Source organism: Mastigoproctus giganteus, chromosome 11 (genome assembly GCF_048544385.1).
Source record: "Mastigoproctus giganteus isolate SK-2022 chromosome 11, ASM4854438v1, whole genome shotgun sequence".
NCBI classification, from domain to species: domain Eukaryota; kingdom Metazoa; phylum Arthropoda; class Arachnida; order Uropygi; family Thelyphonidae; genus Mastigoproctus; species Mastigoproctus giganteus.
In genome coordinates, this window is record NC_143585.1 from 115,218,978 (window position 1) to 115,239,402 (window position 20,425).

The 20,425-nt window shown below is 39.3% G+C and overlaps 1 protein-coding gene across 5 annotated transcripts in view; it reads left to right on the plus strand.

Moving 5' to 3' along the window:
- Positions 1-20,425, plus strand: part of LOC150078364 (coiled-coil domain-containing protein 186-like) — a 334,475-nt gene that overhangs the window by 250,134 nt on the left and 63,916 nt on the right. For 4 of the 5 annotated variants that reach the window (XM_090385405.1, XM_090385401.1, XM_090385402.1 and 1 more), the window contains one exon: positions 13,072-13,141. The exons of the other annotated variant lie outside the window; for it this stretch is intronic. In XM_090385405.1, coding sequence (XP_090241531.1) covers positions 13,072-13,141 — 70 coding nt within the window. The remainder of the gene's footprint in view (positions 1-13,071; positions 13,142-20,425) is intronic. 5 annotated transcript variants of the gene reach the window in all.

The following is a 20,425-nucleotide window of genomic DNA, read 5'->3' on the forward strand; positions in this document are numbered from 1 at the left end:
GTTCACCAGCTGGAGTGTCTTGGAGCTTCCCTGAAGAGATGGGCCATTGGTGGCAAAATCAATCCCACATTTTTTCCAGGCATATTTTTGTCATTCTTTCTGTGTATATGTTGCACAGCCTCTGTTTTCACTCCATTAGGTTATTTCTTTCTTCAAGTTCATTTCAGTTTGTGAGAGTTCTTAACCCAGTAAAGGAGGCATATCATCTAATTCGTTTCCTGGACTTAGTATTAATGGTGACAGACAATGCAAGAAAAGCAAGCTTATGCAGCATTGGCCAAAAAAAAAAAAAAAAAAATTCTTCCTATATTACATACTCATTCCCTCTAATCATTTGTCTAGTTGTCCAGTTCTTCCTGGAATTTCTTAAACTACCCACTTCTATAATATCTGATGGAAATTTGTTCCAACACTCAACTACTTGCTGGCTGAAGACATTTCAACAAATCTACCCTGCATCATTTCTCAATTACCCCTCGTGTGTAATCTCAGCAGAGGAAAGATTTCATGAGCATTGAGCTTACTCCATTCAAAAGCCTTAAACACCTCAATCAGATCTCCTCACCATGTCTGCAATTTACAGAACTGAAGCCTTTCTTGCTAAGAGTACCTTTCTGTTCCCTCACTAATCTTGTTGCTCCTCTCTGCACCCATTCTAACAGATCCACATACTTCCTAAAATGAGCATGGACTGGCACGGCAACTTGTCTCAGAGAACTTTATATTTGACTCCACTTTTTTTTTTTTTTTTTTTCATTTATGAATTTTTTTAATTCTGAAAATTTTCTTCCAGTCCATTATATAATTTGCTTGGAAGGAGCCTTACTATCTCACTTACATTTTGTAGTTTTCCTACGGTTTTCTGGTCATTCACTTTATTGAAGGATGGACTTTATCTCTTTAAGTTTTGTTAAAGTTTTTGAGCCTACCATCTCCGAAGTTTGGTCAGTGACTACGAGAATGTTATTTGTATCATGCTATTGACCTCACGAAGGGTGCTTATAGTTTTATTCTAATTGTTTTATAGCCTACCCCATTTTACTGTATCTGTTATTGTTCTTTTATGATTAGAATTAATTAGTATGAGTAGTGGCAAGTGTTTTGAGGAAACAAGCTTATATAGCATCAGAAAAAAGAAAACACCCACAATAATTGTCTAATTCTTCCTTAGAGTTATCCAAACTACCCAACTTAATAATACCACATGGAAATATGTTCCCACAATCAGTCACTCTCTGGTTGAAAACAAATTTTCTCACATCTATCAAACAACCATCCTTTTTCGATTTAAATTTATGTCCCAAGTGTGTGACATCTGAGCAAGACTTAGGATGCCATCAGCATTTAATTTACTCAGTCCAACACCTTAAACCCTCAATAATCCCACCCCAAAAGGTGCCTAGTTTGTAATTTGCAGGACTGAAGTCTTTTATGATAGCAGTACCCTCTTGTGTCCCTGACACTAATCTTGTTGCACCCATTCCAGCAGATGCACATGCTTCCTGAAATGAGACTTCCAGACCTGTATGCAAGATGCAGCCTAATGTACCTTACACAACAAGACTATCTCGTCCTAGTCCTGCTAGCAAGATTCCTCTATATCATCGACAGAATCCCATTAGCAGTCCTTCTGTACTGCTCCGAAAACTTCGTCATACTATACAATTACCCCAAAGTCTTTTTCTTTCTTCATTTTCACTGTGGTGCTGCATAACACAACAGTGGCAACTTCTCACCAAATAGGCAGAGAAGTTGCCACTTCTCAGCCCATTTGGTTAATTTTTCTAGGTCTTGTTACGACATTATACATTATCATACAATTAAATAATTTCTTTTCCACTTTTCCTCTCAGTTATCACAAAATAATTCAGCTCCCAGTTATCAGTTCATATACTTCTGATGTGCCTATCCCTAAATACTTCTTCCTGTATGAATGTAGATGTAAAATTTTTATTCAGTTTGTTAGCAGTCAGAACAGTATCATCAATAGTTATGCCGCTCGTATCTGGTGGATCAATGTGGTTCATTCCGTTTCTTCTAGTGTTAACATAAACAAAGAACTCTGCTACTTTTCTTTGTATTCCTAACCAAAGACTTATTGTAATGTGCCTTAGCCTACCTCACTCCTTCTGTGACTTGATTGCAGACTAGTTTGTATTTGTTGTGTGTACCTATCTCTCCTGGTAATTATAATTATCCCATGCATTTTTCTTTCCTGTAACTAGTCTTATCGGTTCATCCGTCATCCATTTAGGTTGAAACCGTGAGTAGTATCTCTTAGTGGATGTGAAAAGCTTGGTAGTTTGTATAGTTACTTTGCTGAATGCTTCCCATTCAGAATATGCAGTTTAATATTATCAGTGTTTGTCCCACTGGAAATAATTTAGGAATTGTCTCAGACAATTATAGTCACCTTTATGAAAACAAAATCCCTTCCCTTGATAGTATACTGGTGTGCAAAATTTAAGGACCAGTCAGGTTTTCACCTGTAGCTTCTCATAGGAGTGGCCTGAATATGGGAAAAGCATACCAAAGGAACCTCGTGAGGCAGAAATGATGAAGGAAACAACACCAACACAACGACAGAAACAAAACAGAACAGAGGAACTTTATTCAAAAATGGTAACATAGCGCTGACTTCCATGATAAAGATGCATCAATGCCAAAGATGGAACAAAGGGAAGAGGTGGTCCTCAGTGGGTGATATGGCCACCCCTAATTTCGATAAAGGTTTTGCACTGCCTGTCCATACTTAGAACAATGTTGTTGATAAGTTCTTGCAGCAACATCGTCTATTCCTCTGTCAGCACTATCTTCAGCTGGTGAACATTTTCTGGTGGTGGATGTGCTGCTAGGCATCTCCCCAGAGCGTTCCATATGTGTTCGATAGGATTTAGAGCAGGTTTTAGGATTTAGATCAGGATTTAGATTTAGGTAACTACCATCAGAGGTAAAGGGAAGGGTTTTTGCTTTCGTAAAGGCGACTATGATGGTCTGAGACAGTATTTAAATTCTATACAGTGGGACCAACTGATGATGATGTTACCAACAGCAAATTCAAAATGGGAAGCGTTCCAGGAACTAATCTTGGAAGCTACCAGGCTTTACATACCAACCAAGAAATATTGTTCAAGGTTCAGGCCTAAATGGTTGTCAGATGAACTAATGAGACATATGGCAGAGAAGAAAAATGCATGGGATACATACAAATTAATCGATGACATGGAAGCCTATGATAGATATAAGTTGATCTGTAACCAAGTCACAAAGGAGATTAGGCAGGCAAAGGCAGATTATGAGAAATCCTTGGCAAAGGATGCAAAGAAAAACAGAAAAGAGTTCTTTACCTATTTAAACTCAAGAAGGAAAGGGATGAATCAGATTGGTCCACTGGATGTTGATGGTTCAACAGTTGAGGATCCAGCTCAGGTGGCTAACAATCTAAACGAGTATTTTGCATCTACATTCACACATGAGGAGTTATTCAGGAAGGGGAATGTCGTAGGTGAAGTAAACATTGGCAGTGAGCTAGATGATTTTCTAATAACTGAGAGGAAAGTGGAGGAGAAATTGTTGAGGATAAACATAAAAAAGGCACCCGGGTTGGATGGGATCTATCCAGTTATATTAAAGGAGGCAGCAAAGGAAGTAAGCAAACCCCTAGCCATAATTATGAGAGCTTCCTTGGACTCAGGGGAGGTACCCATGGACTGGAGATGTGCAAATGTAACCCCAATTCACAAAGGAGGATCAAAGGCTGACACAAGTAATTATAGACCTGTTCGTTTAACTTCGGTTCCAGGAAAATTAATGGAGGCACTGGTTAAAGAAGCACTGCAGGATCATCTGGACAAGAATTCAGTTATAGCTCAGACACAGCATGGGTTTGTTAAGGGCAGGTCTTGTCTGACCAATTTGATTGGATACTATGATGTAGTCACAAAAGAACTGGATGCAGGGAATAACTTTGATATTATATATTTGGATCTTGGAAAGGCTTTTGATACTGTTGTGCATGGAAGACTGCTGCACAAATTGGAGCAGTGTGGCATTGGAGGCAAATTGCTGCTATGGATAAAGGGGTGGTTGAGTGGCAGAAGACAGAGAGTGGTAATCAATGGACACTGCTCAACGTGGACTAATGTTATTAGTGGAGTTCCTCAGGGTTCAGTGTTGGGTCCATTGTTGTTTTCTGTATTTATAAATGATATTGATGATGGTGTATCAGGCTTAATGTCCAAGTTTGCAGACGATACAAAAGTTGGCAGGGTTGTTAAGGACACTACTGATACTATGCTGCTGCAACAGGATCTGGAAAGGTTGAGCAGATGGGCTGAGAGGTGGCAAATGAAGTTTAACATTGACAAATGTAAAGTACTACATATGGGAAACTGTAACCCCAGATCAACGTATCAACTCTGTGGTACTAAGCTGACAGTGGTAGAGAATGAAAAGGACTTGGGGGTGGTTGTGCAGGCAGATATGAAGTTCTCTGAGCAGTGCAGAGGAGCTGCAAGAGTAGCTCATGGTGTCTTGTCAATGATATATAGGAATTTTTCTAACAGTGATAAGGAGGTGATTATTCCCTTGTATAAGGCATTGGTCAGGCCACACCTTGAGTACTGTATACAGGTCTGGAGGCCTCATTTCAAGAAGGATGTAGAGCTGCTGGAACGAGTACAGAGAAGGGAAACAAGATTAGTGAATGGAACAAAGGGTTGCTCTTACGAAGAAAGGCTTAAGTTTTGCAAATTACAGAGCCTGGAGACTAGGCATCGGCGAGGTGATCTGATAGAGGTGTATAAGGCTTTCAATGGCTTGAGCATGCTCAATGCCGATGGGATTCTTCCTCTTGCTCAGAATAATCACCTGAGATGGCATAAATTCAAATTGAGGAAGGACGGATGTCGGATAGATGTGCAGAAATTTACCTTTAGCCAGCGGGCAGTTGGTTTGTGGAATAGACTTCTATCGCTTGTTGTTGAAGTTGATAGCCTAAACAAATTTAAGGCTCAGCTGGACAGGTATTTCGAACGAATGGAGGGGTGAAATGGGAGTAGTGGTTGTTTTTTTTTTTTTTTGGCTGATGCTGAATAAGCTTGCTTTCTTGCATCATATGCCTCTACTAATGCTAATGCTAATGTGTGATGGTGAGTCATGACATACTTATCACCAAGATAAGACACACTAAACAACTGGCTTCCTTTTCTGGAATTGAATATTACAGTTAATTCTCGAAGCTGATGCCTAGAAACAGTGTTGATGAATCTGTCCATGAAGATGTAGAAGTAGAATAGTTTTATGACTGATTCAAATTATGTGACAAGTGCGGAGAACGAAAATCATCCAATAAACATTTAAGGCAGAACTAGACAAACTTTTGGAATGTGAATGGATGGGTGAAATGGGTGGTGTTTTTGTTTTTTTAGCTGATGCTGTATAAGCTTGCTTTCTTGCATCATATGCCTCTACTGATGCTAATTTAAGCACTTCAGAGAACTCCTAATAAAGTTCAATGTCCTAGAGTTTCTTGAGAAGTTATCAATACCATTCTGTACTGTAAACCTACTCCCACCTCAACCACCATGGATAATTACTCAATAACAAACAGGTAACTATAATTAATTGCCTTTAATGCACTGTTACAATCAACTTTAATGCACTGTTACAGCTATTACTAAATAAAGGGAAATGTGCTGGCCACTTATCATCATTGTTATCCAATTGAAGATTAACAATGACTGTTAATAATAGAAAATGCATTCCTCTGCTCTTCTCTTTACAGCCATAATTCATCCATTCCTAACAAACAAAGCTGAAATAATATCTTGCACTGAAGCCATAAAGCTGAATCAGATCATATATCAAAATAAGTATCTCATGACATCGTGAATGATTTAAATAATCAAATGTAACAACTGGTCCTTGAGGTTGTCACAGACATTCTCTCAGATATGCCAGACAAGCTGTACTTGCTATCTGGGAGTCTAAAACGCTGATAGAACTGATATTCGGGTGACACTCAAGTCAAGTGGACCCAATTTCAGCGAAGTCCGGACGGTCTGTGACAGCCAAATCCTCTGCTTGCACCTTCATGATGGTGGGACTGTTAGTAATCCTGGGTATAACCTCCATGCGCAAGTACATGGTGGGTGACCACCCAGGTGTGAACCAACGTAAGCAGGGGTCGAGGTGTGGCGCCCACACCACATGGAGGAACACCACCCCTCTATGTTACCAGGCAGTACTAGGTGGTAGATGACTCTCATCAACCGGTGAAATACCACCACTTTGCTTATTGGAGGCTTGAAAGGGTGGAACCCATGTTTAGTCTCTAGAGCTAAGTTCCGGTCAACCTTTCCCTATCTCTTCCATCATGCAGTATGATTGATGACTTTTGACGTTATGATGAACGTCGTGGCGAGATCCAATATTCCTTACATTTCGAGGGTACAGCTCTAAAACGGTGTTTGCAGGCCGGCCGCTAGTTAGTACATCGGACTGAACCTATTGGTAACTCTCTAGGAAGCTTCCGGATCAGCTAGTGTATAATCTTGCTGCCTCTACTCTGCCAGATGGTGACTGGAGGGAGTCCGAGTAGTGTGTATGCGGGGAGCATTGTTGAGGCCACGTTATGTCAAGGATCTGGGTATATTCTTACCACATGTACGCCATATCCAAAAATTTCATTACTTCATACAGCATGTCCCACCTACTTTTTCTTATTATTGAATACACCATGAATTGTCAAACTAATAGAGCAAGCTTATCTGCGAAAAGATCTAAACCCCCCCAAGGACTTCCTAATTCATTTCACAAATATACGTGGTCTCAATTCTAATCTCAACGATGTCCATTTCCACTTGCTGTCTGCCAAACCCATGTACTTTTTCTGACAGAATCTCAGATATCGGTTGATTCATCTACTGCTCATCTCAGATGCCCGAATTATTCGCTGTATGATTCCTTTCGCCTCAAAGGTGGTACTTGTGCATATGTCCGTTCTGATATTCCCTGTCAGAGACTTGGCAATTTGGAATCTCCTCTCTTTGATCTTCTCTGGCTTAAAATCTCTCTACCTCATTGTGTCAAATTCATCTGTTGTCTCTACCGTTCTCCCAACTCCACTAATCACTTGGAGCTCTTTGACTTCCTCTCTTTGCAACTTGACTTTCTCCAATCCAACTTTCCTAACAGTGAAGTAATTTTCCTTGGTGATTTTAATGTTCACAACTCCAGCTGGCTTCCGTTTTCTAGTCACACCGACCCAGCAGGTCGAGATGCTGAGGCTTTTGCAATTACTAATGACCTTGCACAGATTGTTCATTTACCTACAAGAATACCGGACAATCCTAATCATACAGCCAATACGCTTGATCTTTTTCTCACAAACAACCCTTCTAAGTACACGGTCGAAGTGAGAGGTCCTTTAGGCACTTCAGATCACAACTTGGTGATTGTCTCTTCTCCAATGGAACCTTTATCTCATGGCTATTCCCAACCAGGTGCATTACAAGAATGCAAAATGGGATGACCTGCGAGACTTCTTTTCTTCTTTTCCTTGGTCGGATTACTGTTTCAAAACTTCTGATGTCAACGTTTGCTCAGATCGTGTCAGTGAAATTATTCTTGCAGGAATGGAATCCTTTATCCCACACTCCACTTTAAAATCTCGTCCTTTATCTAAACCTTGGTTTTCCAATAAATGTGCTAAGGCTGTCCAAGAGAAGAATGTTGCATATCGTAATTGGCTTGTTTCTAATTCTTCAGTTTCATTTTCAGCCTACACCAAAGCTCGCAACAGTTGTAAAGCAGTTATTAACCAGTCCAAACTAGAGTTTGAACAGGCTAAGAGTAGAAAACTTGCTTCTTGCCCTAATGGTAGCCGAGCATTCTGGTCTCTTGCCAAAGCTATTGGCCGCAACTTTTGCCCATCTTTGCTCCCACCTCTGTCCAAACCAGATGGTTCTGTTGCCACTTCAGCCAAGGATAAAGCTGACCTGCTAGCATCCCATTTTTCTTCCAGCTCATGTATTAATGATCTTGGTAAAACACCTCCCACCATTCCCAACATGCTCCATTCAATGACTCCTGTGGTCTTCCATCAAAAGGATATCAGAAGGATTTTGATGAATCTTAATGCTAAGAAAGCTCCAGGTCCTGATGGTATTTCTCCACTTGTTCTCAAAACCTGTGCTCCTGAACTTACTCCTATTCTTTGCTGCCTTTTTTCACTTTCTTATTCCAAAGGTGTTTTTCCTTCTGCTTGGAAATTTGCTCATATCCAGCCAGTTCCTAAAAAGGGTGACAAATCCCTCCCATCCAATTATCGTCCCATTGCAATTACTTCTACTCTTTCTAAAGTAATGGAGAAATCAATTAACCGCCAACTCTTAAACTACCTAGAAATCTTCCGTCTGATCAACGATCACCAGTATGGATTCCATCAGTGTCGATCCACTGGAGATATTCTGGCTTATGTTACCCATTTATGGACTAATTCAATGGAAAGGTTCGGTGAAACACAAGTAGTTGCTCTTGACATCTCAAAGGCTTTTGATCGTGTTTGGCATAAAGGTCTTCTAAACAAGCTTCCATCTTATGGTTTGCCAACTGTTTTTAGTAATTGGTTATCCAGTTTTCTCTCTGATCGCTCACTGAGGGTGATGGTAGATGGCTCTCTGACTTCTAACTTCTCCACTAATGCCGGTGTCCCCCAAGGTTCAGTTCTTTCCCCCACTCTTTTCCTCTTGTACAGTAATACCCCGAAGTTACGCGATAGGTGGGTCCGACGAAAATCGCGTAAGTCGAATTCGCGTAAGTCGGGGTACAACTTTGCATATAAATACATATAAATTTTGCTTAATTGGGACCAAGGACTAACAAAAACACTAGTTTAGAAGAAAAATATTAATAAAATTGCAGTTCTTTATACATATTAATACAAAATATGTATTAAAAAACAAATGACTTACGTAAAAAAGTTATTTCGATGTCGATGGCTTCATAAAATCTAACAAATTCGTCTGACGACACAGCGCCTTCTTTTTTTCACGCAGAATTTCTTCGTAGCAAGCTAATAATTGTTTTATTCCTTGCTTTGTAGCTATAACGCGTTCTTCGTTGGAGTCTGTTTTCTAAAAATTTTAAGCCATTTACAATTGAGCCCTTTTCAATTTTCAACCTGTCAAGTTTGCAATTGTCATGTGCTTTTCGCCGTTGCTTCATTTAGGCCTGTAGCACGTGCAATATCACATGGTCTTTCATTTCCCTCAAAGCGTTTCACAATTTCATATTTTTTCTCTATCGACAGAGGCGGACTGGCCATAAGCCTTACTGGGGAAACCCCGGTGGGCCGGTGTGATTTTGGCCATAAACCATAGTATGAGGCCACTACAAATTTTCCCGGGTAAGAATTTTTGACCCAGTCCGCCTCTGTTTATCGATAATTGCTTTTCTTTTTCTCTCTGAATCTGCAGTGTCTTCACCAGGACGCTTCCTTTTCACACCTTTTAATTAAATATTTTACTCATTTTTAGGGAATAAAGCACAATTACAAAACGAGGAGGCACGCTTGATACGCATAAACAAAGCTGCGCGCGTGTAGCAACTGAATAAACAACACCATAAAGGCAGAGATACACTATTAACACCTCACGTTTCTAGGGGTTACTACCATAAAACAATAACAATCCAGTTGTGTTTCTGCTAGTGGAATCTGTTATAAACTGGTAGTAAACTCGATCTAATTGCATACCGATAGCTGGAATTGTGTTGGTTTTTACGTTATTATGGTGAAATGTGTTTCCCCTTCACTGATATAAAAAACATAAAAGCAGCAAAGTTGAATTTTGTTCATCTTTCGCTCTCATTCTCCGCCGTCGCACCGTATATCGATAACATATGAAAAACGACCTTGAAGATAGTGGGCGGCAGCGTTGCCAAACGAAAAAATCAAGAACCGCGTAACTCCGAGTTCGCGTAAGTCGGGGTAGCGTAAGTCGGGGTATTACTGTATATCAATGACCTTCTTCCATTGACTGGAAATCCTATCCATAGTTTTGCCGATGATAGCACATTGCATTCAACTTTCCATTTTGAGAAACCTTGTCCTGCTCAATCAGCTTCAACTTCTCGAAAATCTGCTACCAATTCCTTAAATGCCGATCTTCAGGTAATTCTCCAGTGGGGCAAAGACAACTTAGTTGATTTCAACCCTTCTAAAACTCAGTCTTGTCTTATATCTCGCAAAAAGGATTCTTCTACTCCTATGCTTATCTTTAATGACACTCCGATTTCTAGGCAAAATGATATATCTCTTTTGGGGATTACCCTAACTTCTAATCTCTCTTGGCACAAGCACATTACAAATATTGCTTCCTCTGCATCTAAAAAACTTGGTTTTCTCTTTCGCTCTCGGCGTTACTTTTCTTCCAAACAGCTTCTCACTGTGTATAAATCAAATTCGCCCTGCCATGGAATATTGTTCCCATATCTGGGGTGGTGCCCCCAAAACCTCTCTCCGGCTTCTTGATTCCATTCAGAAGAGGGCAGTTAGGTTAATTAATGATTCATCTCTAACAGAGTCTCTCCACTCGCTTTCTCATAGATGCACTGTTTCTGCTACATGCCTCTTCTACAGATACTTCCATGGGCACTGTTCTTCTGAATTGGCTTCTATAATTCCTGCTCTCTCTTTCAAAACAGTCCGAACACGTGCTGCCACCAGCCAACATCCATTTACTGTCCAACTTCAAACCCACAGAACCAACTTTTCATCTTCCTCATTTATTCATTCAACTGCCGTTTTCTGGAACAACCTTCCTTCATACGTATTTCCTGAAAATTACAATCTACAGAAGTTCAAGTCCAATGTCAACAAATATCTTCTTTCGTCTTCTTAACCTCAAACCCAAGCACGGTACTAAGTACTATAGGTTCTAATACCTCTCGTGTTTGGGGTTCTCATAAAAAAAAAAAAAAAATCTAGATACTTAGATTGAACAATTTAAATTGGTAGTTAATCCTAATTAATCAGCCCATCACTCACTCATTCACCCACCCACCAAATCTGACAACTCTCTCTTTCCTGCCAAATCTCACCAGAACTGAATGGTATTCAGATTCCAAATGTTTCTCACCACCAAGATTTGTGCATCATCTAAAATTTCATGAAAAGTTATAAAGTTTTAAGCAGCACATTCAGCCCTTTCCACATCAAGATGTCTAAAATGAGAAGTGGATCACAAAGAAACATCTACTCCATAACAGAAATATAAAAATCGGTAAATTTAAGAAAGGTTTGGATAAATTAAAGTTTTTATTTTTATTCATTTTTTTTGGCTGGTGCTATATAAGCATTACTTTACTTAGGGAGGGACTCCCTTTGCTATGCTGGTCCAACCTGAGGAATGCCCATTTATGACCACTCTCTTTCCTGTCTTTTAGCCATTAAAGGATCTTGCCAGAAATTGCAGTTTGTTCCAGTTATATAATGGCTTTTTCATGGAGAACTTATTGCATCCAATTGCTTTATGACTTTGCTATAATTAACTAGATTGGTCATGCTGGACCTTCTCCTTCACAAACCAGTGTTGTGACCCATTGAAGATACTATTCCTATTGAGATGTTTCTGTATTGTAGCCCATTTTTCCTGGAGAAATAAATATATTTGTGTGTTTCGTGTGTGAGATCTCCAGAACATTACATAATTTACTTTTTTTAAAGGTAATTTTAGTTACATTTCAAATAAGATATTTCTATATGTACAAATTGTTTTGAAATCTTTTTGTTCGTGGTTCCAAGTTATTATAGTCACAATTTGTAATAGGTAGCAGCACCAAAATATGCTTGCAAATGACAGATCACACCTGATTGGTTATTTGATTTTAGCTTACAAAACCCAAAATTCTCTGGAATTCTGATCCAGAAGCTGATGAACTTGAATCAAAGTGTTGTATAGTTTAGACATGGAGAATAATTTCACTGTCTTGGGCAGTCAATTAAAATTAAGAACGTATTAATTTTTGAAAGCATTTAAAATATAAAAAAATAACATATAATAAAAATTTTCACTTTTCCAAATTTTCAAAATTGATTAAGAAGCTTGCTCCACAGGAACTTAGTAGAAAGCTAATCTTTCAAGCTCATACATTCTGCAACCACACATCTGAAAGGGTTAATTGTTAATTATACAGTGTATTTAGATTGCTACTGCTGTCCCTCCCCACCTATCTTTAAGTAAATAAATTTTCTGTTTATACTCTGAGACGACCACACGGTCAGAGAAATTCACAAGATAATGAGAATACAAGAAACAGCAACATATTTAGCAGTCACGAACTTGAATCCTGGTCACCCAAAGCATGTATGCTTATGATCCCTCACACTTGACCACTTGGTTGCGGTGGCCTTACAGTAAATTTTCTGTTTATTCACCGAGACGACCACACGGTCAAAGGAGTTTACAAGATTGAAAGAATACAAAGAAACAGCACTGTATTTAGCAGTCACAGGCTTGAACCCCAGTCACTCAAAGCACATGTACTTATGTACCCTCATGCCTGACCACTCGGCTATGGGGGTCTTCTTACAGCGCACCTCCATTAGGTGATTGAGTAGGTCAAAAGAAAAAGGATAGAATAGATTTTTTTCCTGTTTTTATTGTAAAAGGCCGGTGTATTAGAATCATTAATGAGTGTTAATTTAAATGACTTTAATGAAGGAGTTATAAATTCAGTGGTTAGTGATGTATGGACTAAAAAAATGTAAGTTTTGTTTTCTTCATTGATTTTTCTTCCCCTTCCCCCTTCTTATACTTATTTTCTTTCTGTTCTTTTTAATTATTTTCATCCCTTCTCTGTTTCATTAACTTTAGTAACTAATGAAAATACATTTTAAAATTTGGCTGCTCTCTGTAATGAAATCTTAGTTTCATACTTAATAAATTCAAAAATAGCTAATCAACTATATTTATTTAATTTTCAGTACTATCATTTTAAAGAAATTAGAATAAAGTTCTTTATAATGAGATTGAAATAATAAAAATATTTTAATATTATGTTTTATAGAATTATTCAAAATTATGCCTTACGAGAGGAAACAGGAGCTCTGGTACCTAATTCCATGGATCAAAATAAGGTACTTAAGTTATCCATATTCTGTAACTGAAATTTAAAGATACAAAAATTATTAAATTTTCATGTTCTGTGAAAGGTATCATGGAAATTAATAATTAAATTTCAAAGGTAAAAAACATATACATGTATATATACAAATTAAATGGTTAATTCATTGTTACCAGAAGTGGAAAAGAAATTCTTAAACACACGTTCATTTAACTAAATAAAATTGCCATTATCAACATTTTGGATATGCTCTAAATTCCAAGGTGCCTCCGTAGCCAGGTGGGAAGGAGCAGCAGTGCGTAGCACACGCTTCTTGATTAGACCGGGGTTCGAACCAGTCACCACCAAATACGGAGGATGCGGAAAGGTCAGGGAATGACCACCGCATATCCCGGAGCAATATGGCCTTAGTTGCTAATGCTCCTAAAAAACCAAATAACAACAACAACAACTCTAAATTCCATGCTCGAGACAGATTGTAAACCATGGCCTGTTATTGAAGATATTTACTTATAGTCACAGTTTTACAGCATTTCTCAGATACCTCTACTGAGGATGGAATACTAAGACTTAGAGGCAATCTGAAATATTGACATCAGTAGCAATTTTATTTGGTTAATTAAAAGTGCTTTTGTATAGGAAATCCTCTTTTCCACCTCTGGGTAATAACTGGTAATTTACAAATATACACAGAGATTGTTTTTACATATTGAAGTTTTATTATGATTATTATAATCAATTTAGTGAATTTTATATCATATAATTTTGATGTGATCATTCAGCTATATGTATTACATGAATTATAAGTTGAGGAAAAATTATATAGACTCTTATTATTATTATATTATTATTAAATATTATTGTGTAATAATAATAATAATAACTATAATAATAATAATAATAATAACTAGGGGGGCCTTTGCCCACCCCCGTGCACGCTTTTCTACGTAAGATGTAGAGGTATATGGAGTAAGTCAAATCTTTTGTATGTAAAAGACACGCACATCATACATAGACCGTTGTGGCCAAGATTTTTTGCAGCTCCACGAAACGCTAAGTTTTTATATGTATTTAGTCATTTTATTGACTTAATTGTTATACTAAATTATTTTCTATAAGTAGCTATATAGTCCTAGTCAAGCTCCTTGGTTTATTTGAACTTAGATAGTGATTTTGAAAGTTAATACTTATAGTGTCCATAGATCTTACTGTTCATAACTTGCTGGCATTGTTATACGATATGGAATAGCATAATGTAAATATTAAACTTCATAGCGTAAGGTTTAACATAAAACTAAATAGCGAAATACGTAGCACTGTATTAGAAATCTGTTAGATTAGTATAGTATTATCAATTAATCAGTAAAATTTATTAATCTTATTAAATTTCATTGTTAATTAAATTATACTTAAACAGACTACACTAGAGCAGCAAAACAGCGAGCATAAAGTAGCAGTAGTATTGCGGCTTACAGGAGAACCGAAGGAGGCCGATTCTCCAACACATCACAGTCTCAAAAAATGTGCGAAATGTGAAATGTTTGCAGACCTGTCTAGAATAGAACATGATCTAGCCAAGAAGGATGTCTTTGTGTGTGCTAGGTGCAGAGCTGTGAAGAAATTAGGTGCCAACTCACCATTCTGATGGGCGTCTGAGAGTTTGAGGGTAGGGTATATAGCCTCGAAGAACTTAATGTGAGGGGGCCCATCAAGCTCTCAGCTGCCTAACTCAACACCAGTGCTCACTTCTGTGCATCAGGCAATACAGTGGCAATCTCCAAGGCAGAATGCACTGGTCCCACAGACAGAAACTAGTTATTGGTGACTCTATTGTCAGGCAAACGGGGAACCGAAGGTATGTCCAACAGGACCAGGGTATGTCTGCCAGGGGCTAAGGTTGATGACATTGTAGGGCAGATATCATCTTTTAAGGTGATATTGTTGTACACGTTAGCACTAATGACCTAAAGAATAAGAGATCTGTAGATTTACTTACAACAAGTACACGTTATTGTTGAAAAAAAAGTCGTGAGTTAGGGTTAAATTTGAAAGTGTCTGCAACTCTGCCCAGAAACGATAGGAGGGAGTATATGATGTGAGCTTGCTAACAGGAGAGACTGCTTCTACAGGGATGGGATACACTTAAATAGAAAGGGTGTAAGAATATTTGCTGATGCTATCAAGGCAGTGTTAGGTGGGTCAGAAAAATGATAGCTAGGGGGGATTCACAGACTGAAAGATTAACAGTAGCCGCAGGCAGAGGCAAAAGTGATTCTTGCACAGTAACAGTTCTTACTGTTAGTTACCTAGGGTAACTAACAGTAAGAACTGGTGCATGTACACCAATGCTAGAAGTATAGTGAATAAATATGATGAATTTTAAGTGCTGATCAAAGCATCAAAGGCAGATATTTTTAGGATATTAGAGACATGGTGTCACACAGATATAAGCATTGCAGAATTGGAATTTGGGGAGTATGATGAGTACAGAAAGGATAGACAGGTTGGGAAGGGAGGAGGGGTTATGCTGTTAGTTAAGAAACACATAAAATCTAAGGAAGTGCATCCAGGTGACATTATTATCATTATTATTATTGATCTTATATTATTTCTTCCTGATTTGGGGATTCCACTCCATGATGGGTACTTCTACCAAGTACACAGGGTGGTGGTAATGTCTTGTGTTTACTGTTGGTCGAGGAACTCGACCAACAGCAACTTTGAATTTGAAAGTGTCTGCAATTCTGCCCAGACACGATAGGAGGGAGTATATGATGAGAGCCTTGTCGATCAATTCGGCCCTGGAAAGATTGTGCAAGGCTCAAGGGGTAGAATTTTTTTCAGCCTGGACTGTACTTGTTAACAGGAGAGATTGCTTCTACAGGGATGGGATACACTTAAATAGAAAGGGTGCAAGAATATTTGCTGATGCTATCGAGGCAGTGTTAGGTGGGTCGGAAAACTGGTAGCTTGTGGGGAGACAAAGACCAATAGATTGACAGTAGCCACTGGCAGAGGTGAAAGAGATTCTTGCACTGCTTCTATTAGAATGAGCAGAAGCCTGAAAAACAAGATGCATGGTATTTCAGAGACTGCTGGGAGCCATTGCGATACAAGTAAACACATGGGTTGTGTTAGGGTAGCTAAGAATAGAAACAGGTGCAGGTATACTTGCGTGTACACCAATGCTAGGAGTTTAGTAAATAAATTTGATGAATTTGAGGTATTGCTCAAAACATCAAAGGCAGATATTGTTGAGATATCAGAGACGTGGTGTCACGCAGATATAAGGGATGCAGAACTGCAATTTTGGGAGTACAACGTCTACAGAAAGGATAGATAGGATAGGAAGGGGGGAGGGGTTATGCTATTAGTTAAGAAACACATAAAAACCAAGGAAGTGAAGCCAGTCGACATCGCTGGACAGTGCAGTGTTGAGTCAGTTTGGTGTGACATAAGCATTGGGAGATCAAAATTGAGAGTAGGAGTATGCTATAGGCCTAATGACTCTGATGAGTATAATAAGGAACTGTACAGGGAAATAGAGTGGGCCAGTAAATCAGAGAGTCTTATAATGGGAGATTTTAATTTCCCAGATATTGACTGGAATTTGGGGGCTGGTTACTCATACACTAGCAGGGCTTTTGTGGATTTATTGGATGATTGTTTTCTACATCAGCATGTTCGGGAGGCAACTAGAGGGAGTAATACTCTTGATTTGATTATCAGCAGTGATTCTTCATGCATTAAGAATCTGCAGATAAATGAACCACTAGGTGGCAGTGATCACAGTGTGCTGAAGTGGGATTTACTCAAAGAGGTAACTACCATTAGGGGTAAAGGGAAGGGTTATTGCTTCCGTAAAGGCGACTACGATGGACTGAGACAGTATTAAATTCTATACAGTGGGACCAACTGATGATGTTACCAACAGCAAATTCAAAATGGGAAGCATTCAAAGAACTTATCTTGGAAGCTACTAGGCTTTACATACCAACTAAGAAATATTGTTCAAGGTTTAGGCCAAAAGGCCAAAATGGATGTCAGATGAACTAATGAGGTATATGGCAGAGAAGAAAAATGCATGGGATACTTACAAATTAACACATGACACAGAAGCCTATGATAGATACAAGTTGATATGCAACCAAGTTACAAAGGAGGTTAGGCAGGCGAAGGCAGATTACGAGAAATCCTTGGGAAGGGATGCAAAGAAAAACAGCAAAGAGTTCTTTACTTATGTAAACTCTAGAAGGAAGGGGATGAATCAGATTGGTCCACTTGATATTGATGGGTCAACTGTTGATGATCCTGCTCAGGTAGCTAACAAACTAAATGAATATTTCGCATCGACATTCACACATGAGGAGTTATTCAGCAAGGGGAATGCCAGAGGTGTATTCAACTCTAGCAGTAAGCTACAGAATCTTGAAATAACTGGGAGTAAAGTGGAGGAGAAACTGTTGAAGATAAACACAAGGGAGGCACCCGGGGTGGATGGGATCTATCCAGTTATATTAAAGGAGGCAGCAAAGGAAGTAAGCAAACCCTTAGCCATAATTATGAGAGCTTCCCTGGACTCAGGGGAGGTATCCATAGACTGGAAATGTGCAAATGTGACCCCAATTCACAAAGGAGGATAAAAGGCTGACACAAGTAATTATAGACCTGTGAGCTTAACTTCTGTTCCAGGAAAATTAATGGAGGCACTGGTTAAAGAAGCACTGCAGGATCATTTAGACAAGACTTCAGTTATAGCTCAGACACAGCATGGTTTTGTTAAGGGGAAGTCTTGCCTGACCAACTTGATTGGATACTATGATGCAGTCACAAAAGAACTGGATGCAGGGAATAACTTTGATATTATATACTTGGATCTTAGAAAGGTTTTTGATACTGTTGCACATGGAAGACTGCTACACAAATTGGAGCAGTGTGACATTGGAGGCAAATTGCTGCTAGGGATAAAGGGGTGGTTGAGGGGGAGAAGACAGAGAGTGGTAATCAATGGACACTGCTCATCGTGGACTAATGTTATTAGTGGAGTCTCTCAAGGCGCAGTGTTGGGTCCATTATTGTTTTCTGTATTTATAAATGATATTGATGATGGTATATCAAGCTTAATGTCCAAGTTTGCAGACGATACAAAGGTTGGCAGGGTTGTCAAGGACACTACTGACATTATGCTGCTGCAACAGGATCTGGAAAGGTTGAACAGATGAGCTGAGAGGTGGCAAATGAAGTTTAACATTGACAAATGTAAAGTACTACACTTGGGAAACAGCAACCCCAGAGCAACGTATCAACTCTGTGGTACTACACTGACAGTGGTAGAGAATGAAAGGGACTTGGGGGTGGTTGTGCAGGCAGATATGAAGTTCTCTGAGCAGTGCAGAGGAGCTGCAAGAGTAGCTCATGGAGTATTGTCAATGATATACAGGAATTTTTCCAGCAGGGATAAGGAGGTGATTATTCCATTGTATAAGGCAATGGTCAGGCCACACCTAGAGTACTGTGTACAGGTCTGGAGGCCTCATTTCAAGAAGGATGTAGAGCTGCTGGAACAAGTACAGAGAAGGGCAACAAGATTAGTGAATGGAACAAAGGGGTGCTCTTACGAAGAAAGGCTTAAGTTTTGCAAATTACAGTGTCTGGAGACTAGGCACCAGCGAGGTGATCTGATAGAGGTGTATAAAGCCTTAAATGGTTTAAGCATGCTCAATGCTGATGGGATTCTTCCTCTCGCTCAGAAAAATCACCTGAGAGAGCATAAATTCAAATTGAGGAAAAACAGATGTAGGATAGACGTGCGGAAATTTGCCTTTAGCCAGCGGGTGGTTGGTTGGTGGAACAGACTTCCATCCCTTGTGGTGGAGGTTGATAGCCTAAATAAGTTTAAGGCTCAGCTGGACAGGTATTTTGAATGAACAGAGGGGTGAAGTGGAAGTGGTTTTTTTTTTTTTTTTTTTGGCTGATGCTGCATAAGCTTGCTTTCTTGCATCAAATGCCTCTGCTAATGCTAATGCTAACTCTCTGACTATCCTACAGGTGTTCAGGATTGTAACTTTCTGGAGTTCCTTGTAAGTGTTCTCTGGGAGACCTCTTGCTGCTAGGCTGCTATGTAGAGTCTTTGGCACCATACTGGTGGTTGACACGATGATTGGGATGGTTGTTACTTCTTGCATATGCCACATATCATGTCTCAGGTTCGTGTATTTCCTAATTTTTTCCTCATGGGTTTTCTAGACATTGCTAGTGTTGGGCACCGCTATGTCAATCAGATAAGTAGCCTTTTCCATCTTGTCCACAAAGGTTATGTCCGGTCTGTTGTTTGGGATGGTCTTATCCATTATTATGGCATGGTCCCAGTACAGCTTGTAGGTTCGGGTCTCTAGTACTGCCTGGGGATCATACTTGTAGTATGGTACATTTTCTTTGGTCAGCTGGTATTTCCTCGCTAGCTTCTGATGTATTATCTTGGCTACCTGGTCGTGTCTATGAGTGTATTCAGTCTAGGTGATCATCTTGCATCCCGCAGTGATGTGTTGGATCGTTTCTGAGGCCAGATGGCACCGTCGACATGTGTCACTGAACACTCCAGGCTCCTTGGTGATGTATTTTCTATAGTTCCTGGTGTAGATTATCTGTTGACACAGAAGCCTACGGCAGATATAATCTAGTCTGTAATCAATTCACAAAGGAAGTTAGGCAGACGAAGGCAGATTATGAAAAATCTTTGGCAAAGAATGCAAAGAAAAGCAACAAAGAGTTCTTTACTTATGTAAGCTCTAGAATGAAGGGGATAAATCAGATTGGTCCACTTCTGATAAACTGAATAAGCATTTTGCATCTGCATTCACACATGAGGAGTTATTCAATGAGGAGAGTGCCAGAAGTTTATCAAATTCTAAGAGGGAACTAAGTAATTTTGTAATAACTTAGACCAAATTGGAAGAGAAATTGTTGAAGTTAAACATAAAGGCACCTGGGGCAGATGGAATCTATCCAGTTATATTGCAGGAGGCAGCAAGGGAAGTAAGCAAACTCGTAGCCATAATTATGAGAGTATCCTTAGAGTCAGGGGAGGGCCCAATGGACTGGAGATGTTCAAATGTATCCCCAATTCACAAAGGGGGTGCAAAGGGTGACACAAATAATTATAGACCTGTTAGTTTAACTTCTGTTCTGGAGAAAATAATGGAGTCACTGGTTAAAGAGCCGACCGGGCTAGCCGAGTGGGTAAAGTACCTGCCCGGCAACCCAAAGGTTGCGGGTTCGATTCCCGCCTCGGGCTTGG